General features: G+C 45.2%; 1 protein-coding gene and 1 pseudogene across 6 annotated transcripts in view; one reads left to right on the top strand and one right to left on the bottom strand.

Annotated features, from left to right (window-relative positions):
- Positions 1–6,407, bottom strand: part of OPTN (optineurin) — a 41,681-nt gene extending 35,274 nt beyond the window's left edge. For 2 of the 5 annotated variants that reach the window (XM_082385456.1, XM_082385459.1), the window contains exon 1: positions 4,204–4,346. In XM_082385456.1, coding sequence (XP_082241582.1) covers positions 4,204–4,216 — 13 coding nt within the window. In that variant the 5' untranslated portion in view covers positions 4,217–4,346. Of the gene's footprint in view, positions 1–4,203; positions 4,347–6,177 lie in introns of those variants that run through there. The other 3 variants (XM_082385458.1, XM_082385457.1, XM_082385455.1) reach the window with 3 other exon arrangements.
- Positions 6,408–11,275: 4,868 nt separating this feature from the next.
- Positions 11,276–22,145, top strand: LOC309625627 (ras GTPase-activating protein-binding protein 1 pseudogene; annotated as a pseudogene). Its single transcript has one exon. The product of its transcript is annotated as a ras GTPase-activating protein-binding protein 1 pseudogene (transcript).
- Positions 22,146–22,732: the final 587 nt, after the last annotated feature.

Below are 22,732 nucleotides of genomic sequence, written 5' to 3'. Positions count from 1 at the left end.
CTAAGAGGCTGCAAGGGAAGCTTCAGTTACAGTTTTTGTTGTTAAGTCCCTGTGCATGTTAGGGCAGAAGCTGGGGAAACTACTATGTATTAGCGCCCGTATATTAATGCACCAAACCCTTGGGGTGCAGAGCGGTGCTTCTTTCCCACTCTGGCAGGAGGCAATCCCTAGGCTCTCTGGAGGTCTCCTGGAACTGAGAGCCTGGTGACCTGCTTTTGGTCTAAAGGACCTGTAAGGTAAGCTAGGACGAAGTGAGAGAGCGGCATGGACTTATAAATACTACCAAATGTAAAATAGCTAGTGGGAAGCAGCCGCACAGCACAGGGAGATCAGCTCGGTGCTTTGTGACCACCTAGAGGGGTGGGAGGGAGGGAGATGCAAGAGGGAGGGGATATGGGGATATATGTATACGTACAGCTGACTCACTTTGTTACACAGCAGAAGCTAACACACCATTGTAAAGCAATTATACTCCAATAAAGATGTTAAATAAATAAATAAATAAAATAAAGGACCTGTAGGAAATCAGAGACAGTGCTGCTACTGAGGGGACAGCCGGCCCCCAGCACTGTGGCCTGCGTGATTCCTCTAGAGCAGCTGGCACAGGAAAGGCATCCTCATGGAATTCTTTAATGAGGATGGCAATTCTATGAAGTGAAAAACACGGATAAAGCATTTTGAGCCTTTTGAAAGCATCTTTGTTTTACATATCCTGATTCGTTTAGAAAGAGGTACACTGCTAAAGTGTGCTATCTCTTAGCATTAAGTGACCAGAATAGACTGCTTTTGTTTTCCCCAATAAAATAATTTGGATTACTTTGCATAAAATAATTTGGATTATTTTGCATAAAATAATTTGGATAAAGCCAGTTTCTGACTTTCCATAAAACTCATTTTTGCATAGTACTATGTTGGCGCTAAAATTTCATAAAAATGGGTTTTTACTAAATAACAGTGCTCCTATCTATTTTGCAAAGAATACCAAAATTCTAAGTAATTGACAAAGATAAAATCCTTGTAACGTGTGTCATTCACTTGTCAATATTAAATTTCCTCAGGTATTCAAGGATTAGACTATACTTTGGAGACATTTAACAGATTTGTTTTTATTTTGTTTTTATTTTTTTATTTTAAATTTTAACATCTTTATTGGAGTATAATTGCTTTACAATGGTGTGTTAGTTTCTGCTTTATAACAAAGTGATCAGTTATACATATACATATGTTCCCATATCTCTTCCCTCTTGCATCTCCCTCCCTCCCGCCCTCCCTATCCCACCCCTCTAGGTGGTCACAAAGCACAGAGCTGATCTCCCTGTGCTATGCGGTTGCTTCCCACTAGCTATCTGTTTTACGTTTGGTAGTGTATATATGTCCATGCCACTCTCTCTGTCACATCTTACCCTTCCCCCTCCCCATATCCTCAAGTCCATTCTCTAGTAGGTCTGTGTCTTTATTCCCATCTTGCCATTAGGTTCTTCATGACCTTTTTTTCTTCCCTTAGATTCCATATATATGTGTTAGCATACTGTATTTGTTTTTCTCTTTCTGACTTACTTTACTCTGTATGACAGACTCTAACTCCATCCACCTCACTACAAATACCTCCATTTTGTTTCTTTTTATGGCTGAGTAATATTCCATTGAACAGATTTGTTTTTAAAGTATCTAAAGCAGAGGGAGGGAACAGTAGGGGAAGGGGGAGGAGAGGGGAGGGGAGAGAAGGGAAGGGGGAGGGGAGAAAAGAGAGACTGTTCCTTCCAATATTTTTCCTCCTTGACTTTCCGTTACATCTCCACCAAGACTTGAGGCACAACCGTAACAGTTAAAACCGATTCTACTTATCAACTTTCTGGTTGCCCAGATTTTATAAGGACATGAGAGAAAAAAACAACAACAGGGTTATGCTGAGGGAGACAGTAGAAAAATAAACCGGGTGCCACTAACCAGACACGTGACCTTGAGAACTCATCTGACCTCTGTGATGATTTACTGACTTGCCTAGCTAATGATGATCACTATAGCTGCTTTCAGCTCAAAAGCCCTATGAAAGTATTAAGCTTCTAGCAAGACCACAGTCCAATCCGCACTGTCCGACACGTACACCCCGGCACCCTCATGGCCATGCTGCCCTCTCTCACTGATACATACGCCCGTCCCTATTACAGGGAACTCTTTGCTACGCAGCATTGTTAGGAAAACTATTTGGTAATTCGAATGTCATAGTATATAAGAAGTTAACATAAATGCCAAACATAAGCACATAAATACTCATAAACAAAATTTTACTAAAAGCAATTTGATTTTTGGTGACTCAAAGTGCATTTTATGATTTTAGAATATTTGGGGGGCGTCATTATAAGCTATCACAGTACAGTGCGTATATGAGATGTCTACTGGTAGAATGTCAGTTAGAGAAAGCTGAATTCTCTAAATGTTTAGCATCACCTTGAAATATTTTCAATTGAGAAAATGCAGAGATGTATTATAAATCCTTGCACACATCCTCAAAGGTTATGAACTAAGGAACTAAGCCATTTACTCCAAGGTTCTGTCTAATAACAGAATTTCTCATAAAAATCCAACCAATGATCAAAAATGCATCATTTCTAAGCAAAGGTTTTGTTTTTTTTTTAACTACAGAAGGGTGAATTAATTTAGCACAGGATTTGTCAACATTTCAGCAATGAGGAAAAATAGGAACCACCTGGAAGGTGGAAGATCAAAAGCAAAATCTCCTAGATTTTATTCCTGGATCTGCTATTCAAATTCCTGGTTATAATTATTGTTCTTAATTCCAGAGGTCAAGTAATTATAGCAGTGACTTGACTTCGTAGGCATGAGCTTAAATCTTGTTCCTGAGTTGGCCTTAAAAATGACCCAGCTCAACTTATTCAATGCAGGAACGTCCTGTCCGGTTTCCATGGCAGATGGTCATATAGACCAGGCTCGAATGACTTCAATGACAGAAAAAATGAGCACATGACCTTAGCAGGCAACTGCCCATTCTATTCCAGGATGGCTCTGACTGCCAGAAAGCTGTTTTGTATCCAACAGAAATCTGCCTTACACTGACTTCTCTCCACGGGTCGTTGGACCATCAAGAATAATACAGAATAGGGCTTCCCTGGTGGCGCAGTGGTTGAGAATCTGCCTGCCAATGCAGGGGACGCGGGTTCGAGCCCTGGTCTGGGAAGATCCCACATGCCGCGGAGCAACTAGGCCCATGAGCCACAACTACTGAGCCTGCGCGTCTGGAGCCTGTGCTCCGCAACGGGAGAGGCCGCGACAGTGACAGGCCCGCGCACCGCAATGAAGAGTGGCCCCCGCTTGCCACAACTAGAGAAAGCCCTCGCACAGAAACGAAGACCCAACGCAGCCAAAACTAAATAAATAAATAAATAATAAAAATAAAAGGAATTCCTTTAAAAAAAAAAGAATAATACAGAATAAACCCAGGTCCTTACCCTGGTGTGGCTGATTCTCCGAACCTGCTGATTCAGTATTCACAGGTTCAATCCCCACATGGATAAATTAGTTTTAAACAGTGAAAACCTATTTCCTGATCAGAGACAATTGCTGGCTATTGGCAAATTCTGGTTTGGGTTTTCAAGGGGATTGAGTAACATTCCAAGATTGCATCAACTAAACTCATCACCATCCTGGAAAAAGAACTCAAAGTACATATCCTATTAAGGGGGTAAAAGAAGACTTACCTTTTATGCCAGAAATGGTACTCTGACTTTCGTAACTGCAAACATACAGAAAATGGAGATAGCCTCATCACCCAAGGCAGGAACCTGAGAGTTATGCTTGGTTCTTCCTATTTGCTCTTCCCCCAAGTCTAACGGGTCACCGAGTCCTGTCACTCCCACCTCCTCTCAATCCCCACCAGCTTAGGTCAGGCCCTTCTTGTCTTGTCTGGCCCACAGAGTACAGGACTTTCTTCTGTTTTGTCCACTGCCGTGTCCCTAGCACCTAGAACGTTACCCGACATATATGGGGGTTCAACAAATACTTGCAGAATGAATTTGCATAGCTTCCTCCATGGTTGGACTCATCTCCTTCCATTGCAGCCCCACTACCTCCATGGTTTCTTTCCTAATACCAGGGCATCCCCCTGCTTAAACCCTTCCCATACAGACAGAGCGCCAGCTCCCGAGCAAGACAAACATGGCCTTTCAGAGTCTGGCCCCCACTTACCCAGAAGTATCATCTCCTGTCACCAATGCCACTCATGCCTGAGGCACATTAAAGAGCTCACAGTTCTTGGCCTTCTTTTGCTTTTCTACCCTTCCCCGAGATGCCCGGATCTGCTTTTACCCTGGCAAACCCCCACTGGACACTTCAATGTCCAGCTCGAACAGACGTCCTGTGTAAAATGACCTGTTCTTTCCTCTGAGCACGCAACAGCGCTTTGTGTGTTCCACCCCCTTGGTCCTTTTATGTAAAGTACTGTGATCATACCATGCCCGTCAATCTTCCCATCAAACCTAAGTCAAGGTCTCTGTTTTACTCTTCTTACAGACGGGCACACTGAGAGCAGGCTCTCAGAAAATGTCTGTTGAAATGAAATGAAGCTATAGTGTAAGACGTAAAGTCATACACTTGTAAAACACAAACCCGACATACTAGTATTACAAGTTTTTCTACAGTTCAGTGGCACTCATTTCCAGATTCTTGAACTCAACTTATTTTGAAAATGAGTACCACTTTTAAACTATCACTACAAAGGTATCTGGATGTCATTTCATAACACATATTCCATTACTCAACCCACATACATAGGCCAAAGTGAAAACGAGAACTTTCAATATAATTTTTTTCTCTCTCAGTGAAACAGATTTTATTTTCAAAACACGGAGTTTAATTTCTTCCTTTTCCTTTGGATTTACTATTCCATAGATTCCAAAGAACATATCACACAGTCCAAGTCTCTATAAAATTCAGAAAAAGTGAGGCTTGGAGGAGAGGATACCCATGTGCCCCTGCCTAAGGGTGGGGATTCCATGGGAGGGTAAAACAGTGACCAGTTCCTTTCAAGAATAACGTTTGTTTTTGTTTTTTCGGAGAGTTTAGTTGGAGCCCATCACATAATATGCAACTTGAGGTCAGTTACCAAAAAAAAAAATACTACTTTTATAATGTTGTACACAATACATAAAGAACAACTAAAATTGGCCCAGTAGAAGAACTGGCCAATCACCCGGAAGACTCTAATTACTGTCCTCTCTACAGGCTACATTTCGACTTGTCTTGCCCAGGGCATTACGGGGCAGTCCCTGGACCGGCCTCTGCTACTGGACCTCCCCAGCCCACTCCAAACTGGGCACATCCTGGGCGGGGTGGCCAGGCCGCCTAGCTCTTCTCTCCTTCCAGCAAAGAGCAAGGGTGAGGGGCTCTTCTGTTAATAGTGCGTTTGCTTAACCAGATCCCAGGCTTTTGATGTTTTAAGTTTCGGTTTTCCGTTTCATCCTTAAGCAGTGCTGTGGCATATAATTTCCATACAGCAGTCTTCCTGGTGGAGGAAGGAGGCTAGACGGAACCTGGGTTACATTTTCTCTTAGCGATGTGCACTGCTTGCAGCTTACACGATAGAATCCCTTTGGGGTTCTCGGCCTCATCACGTATTCATATTCTCTATGTATCTATAAACACACACAAACACATACATACACACATGCCCTCCCAGACACAACGGTTTATGAAGATTCCTTTCAGCTGTTCAGTAATCCTGCCACCTTAGAGAGCGGTCACCGGTTCTTTAGTGTCCTGGGCCATCTCGTAAAGCTAGAGTAGTTTGTACGTCTTCCAAAGGTGTGTCCTTAACCCCTCCCCTTATAATGAGGAACTGGCTGTACAATCATTCCCAACCTGCGGAAGGATGTCACCCTCAGACCACCTTCATGACCTACAGAGGAAGGCACCTGCGGCCAGCCTGGAGGGTAAAAAAGGGGGAAGGGGCGCTTTGGGCTGGACGCCCCCGCTGCCCTTCCGCACCAGGTCAGGATCGCCAGGGCCCGGAAACCCTCCCAGCGAGCGCAGCCGTCCCACCCGAGGGGACACCCCACCCTCGCCATCCACGTCCCTACTGGCTCCGGGCCGCAGGGAAGGCGGCTACGGGAACCGCTTCCAGGGCGGAGAGGGAGCCCCTGCCCGCCCCCTGCCCCAGCTCACCCGGCGCCCGGGCTCCGGCCTCCGGCCTCCCTCGGGGTCACTGCCTCCTCGGCATCGTTGCCGCTGGGAGAGGGCTCTGGACCCGGATGCAGACGCCGACCAGGGGACCGGCCGGGGGCGGGGGCGGCGGGGGCTGGGGAGCCTCTGGCGGACGCGCGGCCTCGCGACCCCACCCAGCGCTGCTCAGCTGACAGTCGCGCCAGCCTCCTCACCTCCGCCCGGGAATTTCCCGGGCCCCGCCCGCCGCAGGCCCCGCCCCAACGCCCCGCCCCTCGGCCGGCTGCTCCCCCGCAGGCCCCGCCCCCACTCTCCGCCCTGCCTGTCCCGTGGGTCAGCCCACAGCCTCCCAGCGAGCCCCGCAGCGCTCCCAGGGTCCAGGCCCGGACGCGGGTTAATGCGGGTTGCGCCAAGGTGCCAGTGTGACTGCCCTGACGGACGGCGTTAATTAAAACACACTGTTAATTAAATGGAGTGTGAGGTGTCGGTCTTAGCCGTAGGGGGTGCCTGTAGAAGTCCAGAGCCACGGGGGCCGCTGCGCCCCAACGAAAGAGGGCGACGGTCCCAGGCATCCTTGGGACGAGACCTCAATCTCTGTTAAAGGCTTTACATTTAGATAGAGTTAATTGAGCACGCACGGCTTTCCACCCGATTTTGCCCTTGAAATAGACCTTTAATTAAAAACACAAAGCCTGCCGGATGCTTCTGGGGCTCTTGTTCCCGGGGAACAGGCCAGCCGTTGACACTCGTAGGTTTCAGGTGCTCCAGGCAGGTGGGATTACTAGATCGATCTGGACTGTACCTGGAAGGCAGAAGTATTGATCTACTGGACCGGAGGAGGGTGGTTGCCTCCAAACTAGACAGCGTGAAAAGTGAGGAAACAAGACGAGGAAGGAGGGAGAGCCGCCCTAGTTTGCATCCTAAGCACCGCGAAGAGGGATAAGCAAGCACGCAGACACAAGACACACAAGGCGTCTGATCGCGAGGTCAAGGTCTCAGCGAAGCCGGTGCGGCCGGTTCTCCGGGTAACAGGCCCCTCGTGTAAGATAAAACAAATTAGGGCGGGGTCCCAGGAGGTGAGGGACAGAGGGCCTGGGGGCAGGTTTGTGCTGAAGACTAAGAAGGACGCGTCGCAAGTGGGAAGAAACTTGATTTACGAATGAAGAGGCTGACGCTGCTCAAATCAGCGGGATACCAAGCACGTTGTTGCTCACCCAAATGGCTCGCTGGTTAGACGAAAACGAAAAAAAAAAAAAACCTAATCGACATAGGAAAAGGGGGACGCGCCCTCTCCTGGTATCCTGAAGGATTCAACTCCTCTATTTAGACCGCCTGCTCCAGGCCAGCTCTTCCTGCCCGACTCTTAACACCACCCAGAGATTAACCCCCTGCTCAAGGCAAAGAGGGCTAGCAAGTCAGTTCCTGCCCCAGACCCAATTCTGGAGGGTCCCTCCTGGGCTTGTTAGGGGTGCCTGGGGCGAGTCAACTCTACGGGCTCACTTCCGGTATTTTAAACCATGTTAAAGGAGAGAGTAAATGAGTATTAGAGAAGCTCGGAGCAGGGAGGGGATGGGATGGGGTGGGATAGTTACGGGTGGGGGGAGGCGTCATACACAAGGCTGCCAGCAGCTGTGGAGTGAGAAGGTTGAGGGTGGGTGAGTTTCTAGTAGAGAAAGTGGTCAAGGTCGTTTTCTCCAGACCCACTTGCTCCTGAAACATTGAGCACTCCCACCACTTCTTAGCTGTGTGACCTTGGACAAGTTACCTAATCTTGATGTGCCTCATTCTCTTTATCTGTAAAATGGGGCCTCTAATACAGGTCCAAAATTCCAAAGGTCTGAGAATCCAAAGCCTTTCTCAGTTCATTTGATGGCAGAACCAGACCCAAACTGATGCAAAGTTATTTACATTATTTATTTACATCACTTAATATGATTATTTGTTTCACTGAAGCCTCCTTAATTAGATTGTATGAGATCTGTTTCAGACCCTCTTGGGGAGTTATATTATGTAAATTACATGCACCTTATTACCCTCCTGAAATCCAAAAAATTCTGAGTTCTGAAATAGAGCTCACACCAAAGGCTTTAAGTAAAGGATTTGGATATACAGAGCTTACTGCCTAAGGTCACTGTGATGATTAAGGGATAATACATGTAAAACACTCAGAACGATGCCTGATGCACAATGTTAGTTGCTATTCTTACTGCTAGTGTTAGAACCAACTCTGGGGACTTCCCTGGTGGCACAGTGGTTAAGAGTCCGCCTGCCAATTCAGGGGACACAGGTTCAAGCCCTGGTCCAGGAAGATCCCATAAGCCAGTGTGCCACGACTACCGAGCCCGTGCTCTAGAGCCCGCGAGCCACAACTACTGAAGCCCGCAGGCCAGCCTGTGCTCCGCAACAAGAGAAGCCACCACGAGGAGAAGCCTGCGCACTGCAACGAAGACCCAACGCAGCCCAAAATAAATAAATTTAAAAAATAAAATAAAACAAAAGAACCAACTCTGTTTCTTAGCCTGAATAGTCCAGCGGGGTGCCTCCTTCCTCTCTCACACTTCCATGAGTAGATAGAGTCTAAGTGCAGCTAAGAAAACTGAAATTATGACATGCTTTCCGCTGTTCACTGATGTGGTTTTACGATAGGTGAATGCAAAGCAGTGTGGTAGGCTATTTAGTGAGATACTCGTTTGTTTCATGCTTTCTGTGCCCCTCCCTACCCACCCTCTTTGTTTGGAGAATACAGCTAATCCCTTTGTGTTTCCTATCACAAGGGTATTTGCAAGATTCTTGGAAGACCAACCTTTCTTCTTGTCTCTTGAGAAAGCCCAATCATCATCTACCCCAGGTGTCCTGGAGAGAGAGAGCAGAGAACCCAGGTGGGGTGGGGGGCTTTCACAGCATTTGGGGGAGTGGGAGGGGGGTGGAGGTTGGTGAGCATCAAGGACTCAAGCCTCAGCCCCTGCAGCACCAGGACACATGGCCAGCCCTTGGAGTGACACAGCTATATGAGACGTCTATTGGACCTTGGGGACTTGGCCTCACAGCTTCTGCAGATTCTGGAATGCTGGCTTGTCATTGGAAATAACAGAGCAACCTGCCCTCTCCTTAGAAGAAGCTTTATGGTAGATGGTGAGGATACCAGCATCAGTGGGCTGATCAACTTAACCGGCTGAAGAATAAATGGCCCGAACTCCAGTGGATGCCAAAAGCCCTCCTGGATTTTTCCATGACCCCAGGGAAGGAGAGCCTCCACTCAAGGCCTCAGTGATGCTCAAGAGTGGATTTCCCTACACTCCTACAGGGCAAGGGCTGGGTGGGCAGAAAGTAAAGATATGTAACATATTTATGCATATCTGAGCTACTGGTAGGAAAATATACACACTTGGGACACCAGATCCAAAGACTACCTAAACTATGATCTACCTATACTATGACTCCATATATATGAAATGCCTAGAAAAGGAAAGCATAGACGGAAAGCAGACTTGTGGTTGCCTGGGGCTGGGAGTGGCTTGGACTGCTAATGAGCTCGCGGGAATTTTGGGGGATTGAGGAAAATATTCTAAAACTGGTTGGTAATGAGGATTGCACAACTCTATCAGCATAAAGATTATTGAATTGTACACTTACAATGGGTGAATTTTAAGGTATGTAAATCATATCTCAGTACAGCTGCAAAAACAACACCGAGGGAATTCCCTGGCGGTCCAGTGATTAGGACTCCACGCTTTCACTGCTGAGGGCATGGGTTCGATCCCTGGTCAGGGAACTAAGATCCCACAGGCTGCGTGGCGCGGCCCGCCCACCCCCCCCCAAAAAAACAAAAGAACAACAACAACAACACAAAAAACCACCAAAAATAATACCAGAAGTAAATCATCATGCTATCCGGTAAAGGGTAATGCCCCTCCTTCTGTTGGGCCAGCAGTGAAGTGGCTGTGTCGGTCATCTGCTCTGTAGCTGAGCTGGGTCTGGGCTTCGTTTGAGCTTTAGTTAGATTCAGTTCACAATTGGCTCCAAATATTCTGAGGATGGCTTCCTCAAAAAGAGTTCAACAGAATTACCATATAACCCAGCAATTCTACTCCTAGGTGTACACCCCGAAGAACTGGAAACAGGGACTCAGGCAAGTGCATGTAAATGCCTCTAATAGGTCGCTTCCCTCTTACTGATACCTGGCATTGCAGCGACTCCCTGGATGAGGGGTGAGGCTTCCGTCAGAGCCAGGCTCTGGGATTAGGGCTAATCTGTCGCCGATTTAGCAGCAGCCTCAGACAAGTATGTGGAGTCCCAGGAACAACGCCTCCACTTTGAGAAAAGCCGGAGCAAGTGTGTGTGTGTTTGTGTGTGCGTGTGTATGTGGTCTCTACTTCCTTCCTCTCCTTTGCCCCCCAGCTCTAGACCTTGGAACAGTAAACTCATTGGGAAGAAGCTGGGTGTTTATCTTTTAGGTGATCTTCAGTCCTCTGTGAACACTGAATAAGAAGACCACAATAATACTACTACTTCCTACTTCTTCCCATTGTGTAAACACAGAAGCTGTCATACTCCCTGCTACCTTTTCCATCAAGTCAAAGTAGAGCATGGAGGAACATTAAATTCTTGTTTCTTGATGTAGCACATATATACAATGGAATATTACTCAGCCATAAAAAGAAATGAAATTGAGTTATTTGTAGTGAGGTGGATGGACCTAGAGTCTGTCATACAAAGTGAAGTAAGTCAGAAAGAGAAAAACAAATACCATATGCTAACACATATATATGGAATCTAAAAAAAAAAAAAAACGGTTATGAAGAACCTAAGGGCAGGACAGGAATAAAGACGCAGACATAGAGAATGGACTTGAGGACACGGGGAGGGGGAAGGGTAAGCTGGGACAAAGTGAGAGAGTGACATGGACTTATATATACTAGCAAATGTAAAATACATAGCTAGTGGGAAGCAGCCGCATAGCACAGGGAGATCAGCTCAGTGCTTCGTGATCACCTAGAGGGGTGGGACAGGGAGGGTGGGAGGGAGGGAGACGCAAGAGGGAGGAGATACGGGGATATATGCATATTTATAGCTGACTCACTTTGTTATACAGCAGAAACTAACACAACATTGTAAAGTAATTATACTCCAATAAAGATGTTTTTTAAAAAAATCTTGTTTCTTTGTTTTACTTTAAAAGTGTTAAGAGTTCCTGGAGCAAAATTTTCTGTTGAAGTATTAATTAGCCAGCGCCCGTTGATTTGGGAAAATAATCACAGTGAGACACCACAATTCTTCGTCATGGTCTGAAAAGCATTGCCATTCTCTTCTTTGTGTGCCTGAGGAGTGAGAAATGGCCTTGGTGTCTCACTTTCTACACAGTTTCTTGCTTCTGATTAAATAATTCATCTGTCAGTGTTGAAGGACATGATTTCTCTTTTTCTCATCTCCCTTATTCTTCCAAAATGAGATGTCTCACTTCTCAGAAGTGCATGGGGGAATGGGGGGACACAGGCCTGGGTGTCAGACTATATATTTTATATATCTTATATATTTATGTATATTATTATATATGTTATATATCATATTATATTTATATTATATAATTATACTTTATATATCAATATTATATATTATGCTCTATTAATATATAATTATATTATATGTTATATATTGTATAATATATTTATATTATATATCATATTTATATGATATAATTATGTATTATATATAATTTTATTTTGATTTTACAGTTTGAAATACATATATATATATCGAGAGAGAGAGAGAGAGAGAGAGAGGAAGAGAGAGAAAGATTGATTTATTATGAAAAATTGGCTCATATGATCATGGAGGCTGCCATTGGCCAGCTTGAGAGGCAGGATTAGGTGTGATGGAGAGCTGAAGCTGTGGTCCCAGGCCAAAAGCTGGCAGGCTTGAGACCCATGAAGTCGATGTTTCAGTTTGAACCTGAAGGCAGGAAAAATCTGATGTCCCAGCTCAAGGCAGCCAAACAGGAAGAATTTCCTCTTATTTGGGGGAGAGTCAGCCTCCAGTTCTATTCAGGCCTTCAACTGATTGGATGAGGCCCACCCACATTAGGGAGAACAATCTGCTTTATTCAGCCTTATCAATTTAAATTTTAAAGCCTTATCAATTTAAATTTTGGATCACCTGATCCAAAAACTCCTTTATGGAAATACCCAAAATAATGTTTTTCCAAATGTCTGGGTCCCCCATGGCCCATTCAAGTTGACACATAAAATTAACCATTGTACTTCTATAGACCCTGACTTAAGGCATGGCTAGTTAAATTATCAGAAGTGATTTTGCAATTTGAAAAGTTACAAGTCCTCTGTTTTCATGAGAAAATGTATTCATATATGGCTTTCAAATAGACTATTGTAAACCTGGATACAAAACCTTAGCTGGATTGCCCATGACCTTTTGTTCCACAAAACCTCAGGGTTCCCGTCACCAGACTACGTTACCCCTTTTCTGATTTTGTGGACAGAGCTCCCATTTCCCTTGTCACAGACCAATAGACAGTTATTAGATTTATAGACATAATGCCCTGATGAGCCGTAATACAGCTTTCTCTGGGGCTGGTCCCCTCCGATCTTCACAACTGGATGCCAGGAGCATACCTCTTTCTTTCCCAAGGTCCATGGTTCAATTCTCCAGCTGATATAGCTTTAAATTTTGCAACCGGTGCAGACGCAGTTGCGTGAGGGGTTTTTTGCTTTTCGCCGTGTGTGGAGCAGAGCTTGTTCCTCTCCTGCTCAGCCGTGTAGGTTGAATTGACCAAAGCTATCGTTATGGAGAAGCCTAGTTCCCTGCTGGTCAGGTGGGAATTTGTGAGACAGTATTACACACTGCTGAACCAGGCCGCAGACATGCTACACAGACTTTATGGAAAGAACTCTTCTTATGTCCATGGGGGATTGGATTCAAATGGAAAGCCAGCAGATGCGGTCTACGGACAGAAAGAAATCCATAGGAACGTGATGTCACAAAACTTCACGAATTGCCACACTAAGATCCGTCATGTCGATACTCAAGCCACTCTGAATGACGGTGTGGTGGTCCAGGTGATGGGCTTGCTCTCTAATAACAACCAGGCTTTGAGGACATTCATGAGACCTTTGTCCTTGCTCCTGAGGGCTCTGCTGCAAATCAGTTTTATGTTCACAATGATATCTTCAGATACCAAGATGAGGTCTTTGGTGGCTTTGTCACTGAGCCTCAGGAAGAATCTGAAGAAGCAGCAGAGGAACCTGAAGAAAGACAGCAGACACCTGAGGTGGTACCTGATGATTCTGGAACTTTCTATGATCAAACTGTCAGCAATGACTTAGAAGAACATTTAAAAGAACCTGTTGCTGAACTAGAGCCTGATCCTGAACCAGAACCGGAGCAAGAACCTGCGTCTGTAGTCCAAGAGGAAATGTCTGAGCGTATTGGAAGAAACTGCTCCTGAGGATGTTCAGAAGAGTTTCTCTCCAGCGCCTGCAGACATAGCCCGGGCAGTGCAAGAGGACTTGAGAGCCTTTTCTTGGGCCACTGTGACCAGTAAGAAGAACCTTCCTCCCAGTGGAGCTGTTCCAGTTACTGGGATACCACCTCACGTTGTTAAACTACCAGCTTCACAGCCTCGTCCGGAGTCTAAGCCTGAATCTCAGATTCCACCGCAGAGGCCTCAGAGGGATCAAAGGGTGCGAGAACAGCGAATAAATGCTCCTGCCCAGAGGGGACCTGGAGCAGTCCGTGAGGCTGGTGAGCAAGGTGATGCTGAACCCGGAAGAATCGGGAGACACCCTGACAGTCACCAGCTCTTTATTGGCAACCTGCCTCATGAGGTGGAAAAATTAGAGCTTAAAGATGTTTTTCAAAGTTATGGGAATGTGGTGGAGCTGCATATTAACAGCGGTGGGAAATTACCCAGTTTTGAGTTCTTTGTGTTTGATGATTCTGAGCCCATTCAGAAGGTGCTTCGCAACAGGCCCATTATGTTCAGAGGTGAGGTCCGCCTGAATGTGGAAGAAAAGAAGACTCGAGCCGCCCGGGAAGGGGACTGCCGAGATAACCGCCTGCGGGGACCTGGAGGCCCTCGAGGTGGGCTGGGTGGTGGGATGAGAGGGCCCCCCGTGGAGGCATGGTGCAGAAACCAGGATTTGGAGTGGGAAGGGGCAGTGCTCCAAGGCAGTGATTGCTCTTCACCGATCTTCAGGCAGCAGTACAAACCCTAGCTCCCACAGAAGGGTGAATTTCTTCAGCCAACTTTTGGTATCTTGGAATCTGATCCTAGTGTATCATAAACTGCTTAAGTTTGTACAATTTTACTTTTTGTGTTAATGGTGTGTGCTCCTTCCTCCCCCTCCCCCCCGCACCTTTTAGTCCTTCACTTCCAGTTTTGTGGAATGATATTTTAGGAAAAACGGATTTTTAAAGAAGAAAAAAAAAAAAACTGCATTTCCTTGCTTTATTTGCATATACAGACTGGATTTTATTTTTAACAGTTTCCCCAAAGGAATGTGTCTTGCTTATTACTGACATTTGGTATGTTTCATTCATTGGAATATTTCTTTTTTTTTAAATTTTATTTATTTTACTTATTTATTTTTGGCTGCGTTGGGTCTTCGTTGCTGTGTGCGGGCTTTCTCTAGTTGTGTCGACGGGCTTCTCATTGTGGTGGCTTCTCTTGTTGTGGAGCATGGGCTCTAGGCGTGCAGGCTTCAGTAGTTGTGGTGCATGGGCTCAGTAGCTGTGGCTTGCGGGCCCTAGAGAGCAGGCTCAGTAGTTGTAGCACCCGGGCCTAGCTGCTCTGCAGCATGTGGGATCTTCCCGGACCAGGGCTTGAACCCGTGTCCCCTGCATTGGCAGGCGGATTCTTAACCGCTGCACCACCAGGGAAGCCCGGAATATTTCTTACTTATTTTGTACATGTTTCAAAAGCCTGTGAGAATTACAGGATTTGATAAATATTTTGAAGGCAGGAAAAACCCAAATTGTCTCTTCTTTGAGAGTCATGACTACCTTCTGGTGTGGAAAAATTGCTGTTGGAAAAATTGACAGTTTAGATTCTCTCTGGTGTGGTTAAAAACTGAATAAAAGGAGTGTTAGTGGAGTATTTCTTTAGATACATGATAACAAAACAGTTCCAAAACCTACTGTTTTTACCACTGAAATTTAAATTGTGAGATAGGTTTTAAATGTCCAGAATGCAACTGATAAGCTTTTCTTGAACTGTTAGATTCTTTTTTTTTTTTATAAGTAATTCAGTGAGGAAGGCAGAATAATTCTTTATTTTATTTATTTATTTTTGGCTGTGTTGAGTCTTCGTTTCTGTGCGAGGGCTTTCTCCAGTTGCGGCAAGCGGGGGCCACTCTTCATCGCGGTGCGCAGGCCTCTCACTATTACGGCTTCTTTTGTTGCGGAGCACAGGCTCCAGACGCGCAGGCTCAGTAGTTGTGGCTCACGGGCCTAGCTGCTCCGCGGCATGTGGGATCGTCCCAGACCAGGGCTCGAACCCATGTCCCCTGCGTTGGCAGGCAGATTCTCAACCACTGCGCCACCAGGGAAGCCCTAGATTCTGTTTGAAGTAGAGTTTTTTCATGTTTAATTTGTATTTGTAAAAAAGAAAAAAAACAAAAAAAAATTTTAAATCTGAATAACACAAAACCAGAGCAAAACTGTTGTGCCTTCTATTTATCTTTGATTCCAGTCTTGGCAATTGTTTAAAGAAAAATAATAAAAAAGAAACCTAGAAAAACAATTTGCAACCAGTTACCCCATTGTTATTCCTGACCTCATTAATTTCTCTTTCTGGTTCCACTGGGAGCTAAGGAAGGAAAATGAGTTAGGAATGGAATATACAGGAGTTATTGGAATGGAATATTATGGCAAAGGTGGCCAAGTTTTGAAGAGCTGGCTGTGAAAACTCCAAGAGGAAGATCTATTTGTGAACTTAGAAGTGCTTCGGCAGTATTTCCCACTGCAGTAATTTCGGAGATCTCACACAAATTTAGAACTTTCACATTCGTTGGGTCTTATTGTAATAAGACCCAACAATGGGAAACTGCTCCATTCTGTTTATTGTAGAAAACAGGAGAAGAATGTCTGTGAATCTTTTTATAAAATGATTTCCTATCTACCTTGGCTCCCATCCTTGTGAGTTTTTTAATTTACCTTTCAGTGCAAAAGTATATTTTAGTTGATTCTGGCTTGGTTGGCTCAAGCATAGTTTCTTTGTCTGTATGTTCATGAAACGTCCCCCCAGTGACTACTCTCTGCCCCCTGCACATTTTCTTCCCTGCTCTTATCCCTCACCCTCCAGTTTACACCCTTACTCTCTGTGTGTCCCATCAACTTTCCCCCTGGAAGGCTATATGATACAGCAGTGGCACTTCGGTGTGTTTTCAATATAGGATGTCACCTTTCCAGAGCCTTTTGCATTTAAGATGATTTCTAATTCTGTAATAAAAACCTTGTCTGTTAGAGGAATTTCAGGGATCCACCATTTCAGGGAGGAATTTTTTTTAGGGTGGGGCCCTTCCCAGTAATCTTGAAATCAGACATACAGGGAACCTCCATCTCAGCTTCAAAAGAAGCCATATATTGGACTCTGTCATAGAAAAGGAGATACATTTGGGAGCTTTTATACAGGTGGAGTGGACAGAATTTCAGGATGACTAGATATGACAGGTGAGAAAAAGAGAGTTATTGAAGAGTATTAAGAATTTCTGCCTGGGTGACTGGACAGAAGGTAGGACCATTAGCTGAGATGAGAGACACAGAATGGGCAACAGTGCTGGTGGGAAGATCATTCGTCCTGTCTGAGGAATTTGAAGTACCTGTTGGACAGCTGAATGAAGTACATGTGGGATAGGTGTGTGATGTCCACAACCATTTGGGAAAATGGGTCTGAACCTCAGGAGAGAGATTAGGCTTGGAAATATGGCCTTAGGAGTCATCTTCAGAGATCTCATCTGCAAAGGTTGAATTCTAGAAAGTTCCTCCATTTAAGAGGTGCTCCAAGGAAATAGAAAGTTGAAGAGGAGAGCAAAAGGAGCGGCCAGAGGGGAAAAAGGGAAACTGTGCCATGTCCCAGAAGTCAGGGGAGGAAAAGTGTAGAGAAGAAGGAGCCATTGAAATTTTCAAAGGCCACAGAGCCATCGTAAAGGCAGGAGCAGAAAAGTAGATTTGAGATTTGAAGACTTTAGTCAATCAGTTCCCATCGACTTCAAAAGAACAAAACAATAACACAAAGTTGTTTACTTGTGTTCTTTATGTGACTAAATATGTCCATAACCAAGTGTTAAATAATATACTCATTATGTGAAAAATGACTTTCCCAAAGAGCTGGCCATTATATGTAAGCTGCAAGACAGAGTTTTATATGGTCAGCTATGTATTTCTTGGACCTGAACCAGACCCTGGAGAATTTGAGGAGCAAATTTGTTCTAAACCTAATTCTACAATTTTTACAGTTGCTAAAACATTTCTTCCCTCCTTCCCATCTTGTCTCCCTGATGCTGTTTAATGCCTCATTTCCCTCTTTTGCCTAATTTTTTGGAGATGAGGGCAGGCAGGTGAAAGGCAGCCTGTCTGAATCATTATATTCACTTGGTGGCTTCGATTATTTTTTTTTAAAATATTTATTTATTTATTTATTTTGGTTGTGCCGGGTCTTAGTTGCAGCACATGGGATCTTTGTTGCGGCATGCGGGATCTTTAGTTGCAGCATGCAGACTCTTAGTTGTGGCATGCATGCGGGATCTAGTTCCCCGACCAGGGATCGAACCTGGACCCCTGCATTGGGAGCGCAGAGTCTTACCCACTGGACCACCAGGGAAGTCCCCGATTATTGGTAATATGTCATCTCTGGGAGATCTGCAGCTTAGTTTTCATCCCTGATTCCTTTTTGAGATCTTTCAAGATCAACAATCTATTTCTCAGCGTTATTCATTCTACCTGGAGGCTTGTGCTAATTATAGTTGATACTGACATTGCTGGCTTTTAGGGGATGTCATCTCTTTCTTGTTTGTAAATACTGGTTTAGTCAATTCATATCTCTCCTTCATTTATTCTAAGATTTGTCTCTCTCCTATGGAATTGGAATCTTTCTATCTTTGGAGATGCATGTAAATCCTTTCTATCCTCCTCAGCACTATTTCTAAACTGTTGAATCTTTTTATGATAACTAAGAACCAATAAAAAAAAGCCAATTACGATGACTAAATGGTGAATAAGACTGCCCAAACTTCCTGTATATATATTTGCTAACATGAATTTACTATGGTTTCATCTTGCTAGGATTTGATTGAGGCTGCTGTGTACGGTTGTGCAGGCTACTCACTGCACAATGGGGAGGAATGCGGGCTGAGGTGCAGCTGGCAGCACACTCATTAAGCCACATGCTTTGGTGTGGGGCTGGATCTTTCCAGGGACACAACTCCTTATTCTAGTTCACACAAAGGCCCTTTATCGATCAGCAGAGTCCTGAATCTTATCATTTTACACAGCTCCTCAGCCTACAATGCTATCACGAAAGGGAGGGAGCAGTATAGACCTTGCCCAAATGGTCTTAATGTGAGCACACCTAGAAAGTCTGGAAGAACATATAAGTCTTATCTTCAGGTCCCAGCTGTACATCCCAGCCCATTACAGAGTTCATTCATAACGGACTTCCAGCCACAGCTCCTCTGCTCTACAGGACTAGTTCCCCACTCCAGATTCTCCACTGGCACCAAACCATACTTCTCTCTCCAACATGGCCACTATCTTATAAGAAGGAGGAAAGGTTCTCCCCTTTGGACCTCCTGTTTTCCCCTCCCACTGCACATAGCCCTTCTGTGCCTTTCTCTCACCCACCCCACTTCCAGGGTCTTGACTCCTCTTGTGCTGGTTCTCAGGCTTTCCATCTGGTCTTCTATTACTGGGTGCCCTGTTGTTGATTCCTGATGGGTAGAGGAGCAGGGGTGGGCATGGAGAAGGCAGAGGACCAAAGAGGCGGTGCCAGAGACCGTCAGCACAGCCCCTACTCCCTGATGTCACAGAGGCAAGCAGCCTGGGGAGTAGATTTCTGAGGCTCCAGGACAGGGCTGAGAAGGGGCTTCTGTGCCATGGCTGCAGCAAGGGCTTCAGCAGATGGATTTGCAGCCCCTCTCACGTTCCTTGGACCATTCTCAGCCCAGGACCGTGGGCATCTGTGACCATCGGCAGTGGTTTTCTGCATTTTACTGACCTCTGGGTGGCAGCTGCAGCTTCTGATTTCTTGGACCACAGCTCTAGAGAGAAACCTGAAAGCTAGTGGTGAACCTCCATATGCTCGTTGTAGAGCCTTTTGTAGAGATTCAGAGTTTTATCCGTAATTCCCCCAATATTAAGAACAAATGCTGTAAGTTTTGTTTGTTTGTTTTTGTTTTTGGGTTTTTTTTGGGCCGTGCTGTGCGGCTTGTAGAGTCTTAGTTCTCCAACCAAGGATCGAACCCAGGCCCCCTGCTGTGGAAGCGTGGAGTCCTAACCACTGGACCGCCAGGGAAGTCCCCCCCCGCCCCTTTTTTTGTTAAGTTTTAATATTGACAATAAGAGTGACTTGGAATTGTTATGCCAACTTCTTTGGAAATATCTTAAAAGCATGATTACCCATCTATGCTGTATTTAAAACTTACAAGTTTTGCTTAAAGTCAGACAGAGAAAGACAGATAGCGTATGATATCACTTATATGTGGAATCTAAAAAATACAACAAACTAGTGAGTATAACAAAAAAGAAACAGATTCACAGATATAGAGAACAAACTAGTGGTTACTAGTGGGAGAGGGAAATGGGGGAGGGGCAAGATAGGGGTGGGGATTAAGTGGTACAAACTACTATGTATAAAATAAATAAACTACAAGTATATATTGTACAACACGGGGAATATGGCCAACATTTTATAATAACTATAAATGGAGTATAACCTTTAAAAACTGTGAATCACTGTTGTATACCTAGAACATATAATGTTGTACATCAACTATACTTCAATACAAAAAAGAAAAAGAAAAAAAAAGCTTACAAGTTTTGGGTTTCACTTTCTTTCATTTATCATTGATGTAGGATGTATTTACCAAGCAAAAGCTACTTGATTATAAACTCCTTGAGGGATTTGCTCCAAAAATTACTCTCTGCTTCTCCTATTGGTCACTTTCCCTTTCTTGGGCCATCTTCCTTTGACCTAGAAACATAAGGAAGTCCCTACCATTCTAAAAATAACTCCATCACTAGATAAATAAGCCTTTTCTTGGTTCTTCTTTTCTCTTTGCAACATCTGTTCTAGTTCATTTCCTTTGCCCCCAAATGTCTTAGGTGATACTTGACTCCCTGAATTTCCAATATTTTATGGACTATTCATAGATTTTTAGACTGAAAATGGGGGTTGTGGGTCAAAAGGTCTTCATGAAGCAAAATTTAGGAGAATCTCTGCTTTCCGAGGCCTTTAAACAGCACCTATAGGGCAGGGTTTTTTTGTTTTTTGTTTTTGTTTTTAAAATTTATTTATTTGTTTGTTTATTTATTTTTGGCTGTGTTGGGTCTTCGTTTCTGTGCGAGGGCTTTCTCTAGTTGAAGCAAGCGGGGGCCACTCTTCATCGCTGTGTGCGGGCCCCTCATTATCGCGGCCTCTCTGTTGCGGAGCACAGGCTCCAGACGCGCAGGCTCAGTAATTGTGGCGCACGGGCCTAGTTGCTCCGCGGCATGTGGGATCTTCCCAGACCAGGGCTCGAACCCGTGTCCCCTGCATTGGCAGGCAGACTCTCAACCACTGCGCCACCAGGGAAGCCCTCCAAAGCCTTTAGAATCTGCGTGATTCACACAGACTTCGGCACTTCCTGAACGCTTTTGGCTGAGAATGCTTTGCTCTGTCCAAGATCACTAAAGACCTCCCATTGCTAAATTCAATGGATGTGTAGAATTGTTTTTAGCACAAGATGCTGACAAGTCAAAGTTGCTAGCCATTTCTATTTGCAGCATGGGGACCCCAAGTCATCTTGGAGCAGACCTTCTTTGTTCTGGGAAGAGCCACTTTGGGGACCCCTCACTGTAGTGTTTTTGGGGTGGGTGTGCACAAGCACATGTTCATGGATTTTTCCTTGGCGAGGGCTGGGACGCTGGCTTGAGGCAGGCCTCTGCTTTGATCCATGTCTTATGGTTGTCAGGTGGTCATGGCGCTTTGCCTGGCAGTCAGAGAGCTCTGTGGCGGTGGAGGAAATGGACACTTCAAACTTTCTCTTTGTCGTTCTGCCAGGGTCTTAGAGGGGGCTCAGAAAATAGCCCTCTTCCTTTTCTGCATGACTTCTGACCAAATTGAGAAAAAAGACAAAAGAGAAAGGCAGATGGAAGATGACCATTTTCCTTTAAGATTGATGAAGGCTTGCCTGGAGGGTGTGGCTTATCCACTGGGGAGCTAAAGTCCAGCTCTAGTATGTTACAGACTATCCACCCAGGCAGGGCCCCGGCCAAGAGGACCTCATGCTCTTTGGGACAGGTCACTCCCAATAGGAAAGTGAGGGGGGAATACACGTGCCCAGTTGATCCTTCCCAAATGTACCAGTCACATAAGTCCCCCCAAATGTAAGTGAAGGGGCAGAGAGAGGTAGGAGGGTAGCCCCAGTGAGCCCCGCCTCCCCTCCCTGGAGGAACACCCGTAAAGGGGAAGATGAGTCGCCTTGCAATGTATTAGCGCCACTAATGAAGCAGGTAGGCCTGGACCAAGGTCAGCTGCTGGGAAGGGATCCTGGGGATCCCCGGGCGGGAGAGCTTTCCACGCACAGCAGGTAACTGATGTTGTGACTGCTCCCGTCCCAGACCACTCAGCACTGTGGGGGTCCTTGAGGGAATGGCCGTGTGTGTGTGTGTGTGTGTCTGCCTGTCTGGGTGCGTGCAAGTCTGTGTGTGTCTGTCTGTATGGGTCTTTGTGTGTATCTGTATGTATATGTCTGTGTGTGTCTGTGTGTGTATGTATGTGTCTGCATGTGTGTGCATGTCTCTGTGTGTGTCTATATATTTGTGTGTGTCTGTGTGTATACCTCTGTGTGTGCCTGTATGTCTGTGTGTGTCTCTGTATGTGTGTGTCTGTGTGTATGCATATCTGTGTGTGTCTGTGTATGTATGTATGTGCCTGCATGTGTGTGTGCATGTCTCTGTGTGTGTCTGTATGTGTGTGTGTCTATATATTTGTGTATGTGTTATGTGTGTATATCTGTGTGTGTTTGTGTGTATATCTGTGTGTGTTTGTGTGTCTGTCATGTGTGTGTGTGTGTCTGGGTGTGTATGTGTGTCTGTGCCTGTGTGCATGTCTGTGTGTGTCTGTGTGTGTGTGTGTGTGCATGTCTGTGTGTGTGTCTGTGTGTGTGTGCATGTCTGTCATGTCTGTGTATGTGTGCATGTCTGTGTGTGTCTTTGTGTCTGTGCCTGTGTGCATGTCTGTGTGTGTGTCTGTGTGTGTGTGTGCATGTCTGTGTGTGTGTCTGTGTGTGTGTGTGCATGTCTGTAATGTCTGTGTATGTGTGCATGTCTGTGTGTGTGTGTCTGTGTG

The sequence above is a fragment of the Balaenoptera borealis genome (genome assembly GCF_965194805.1).
Source record: "Balaenoptera borealis genome assembly, chromosome: 3".
NCBI classification, from domain to species: domain Eukaryota; kingdom Metazoa; phylum Chordata; class Mammalia; order Artiodactyla; family Balaenopteridae; genus Balaenoptera; species Balaenoptera borealis.
The sequence above is the reverse complement of the archived record's forward strand: the minus strand, read 5'-3'. Positions and strand labels throughout refer to the sequence as shown.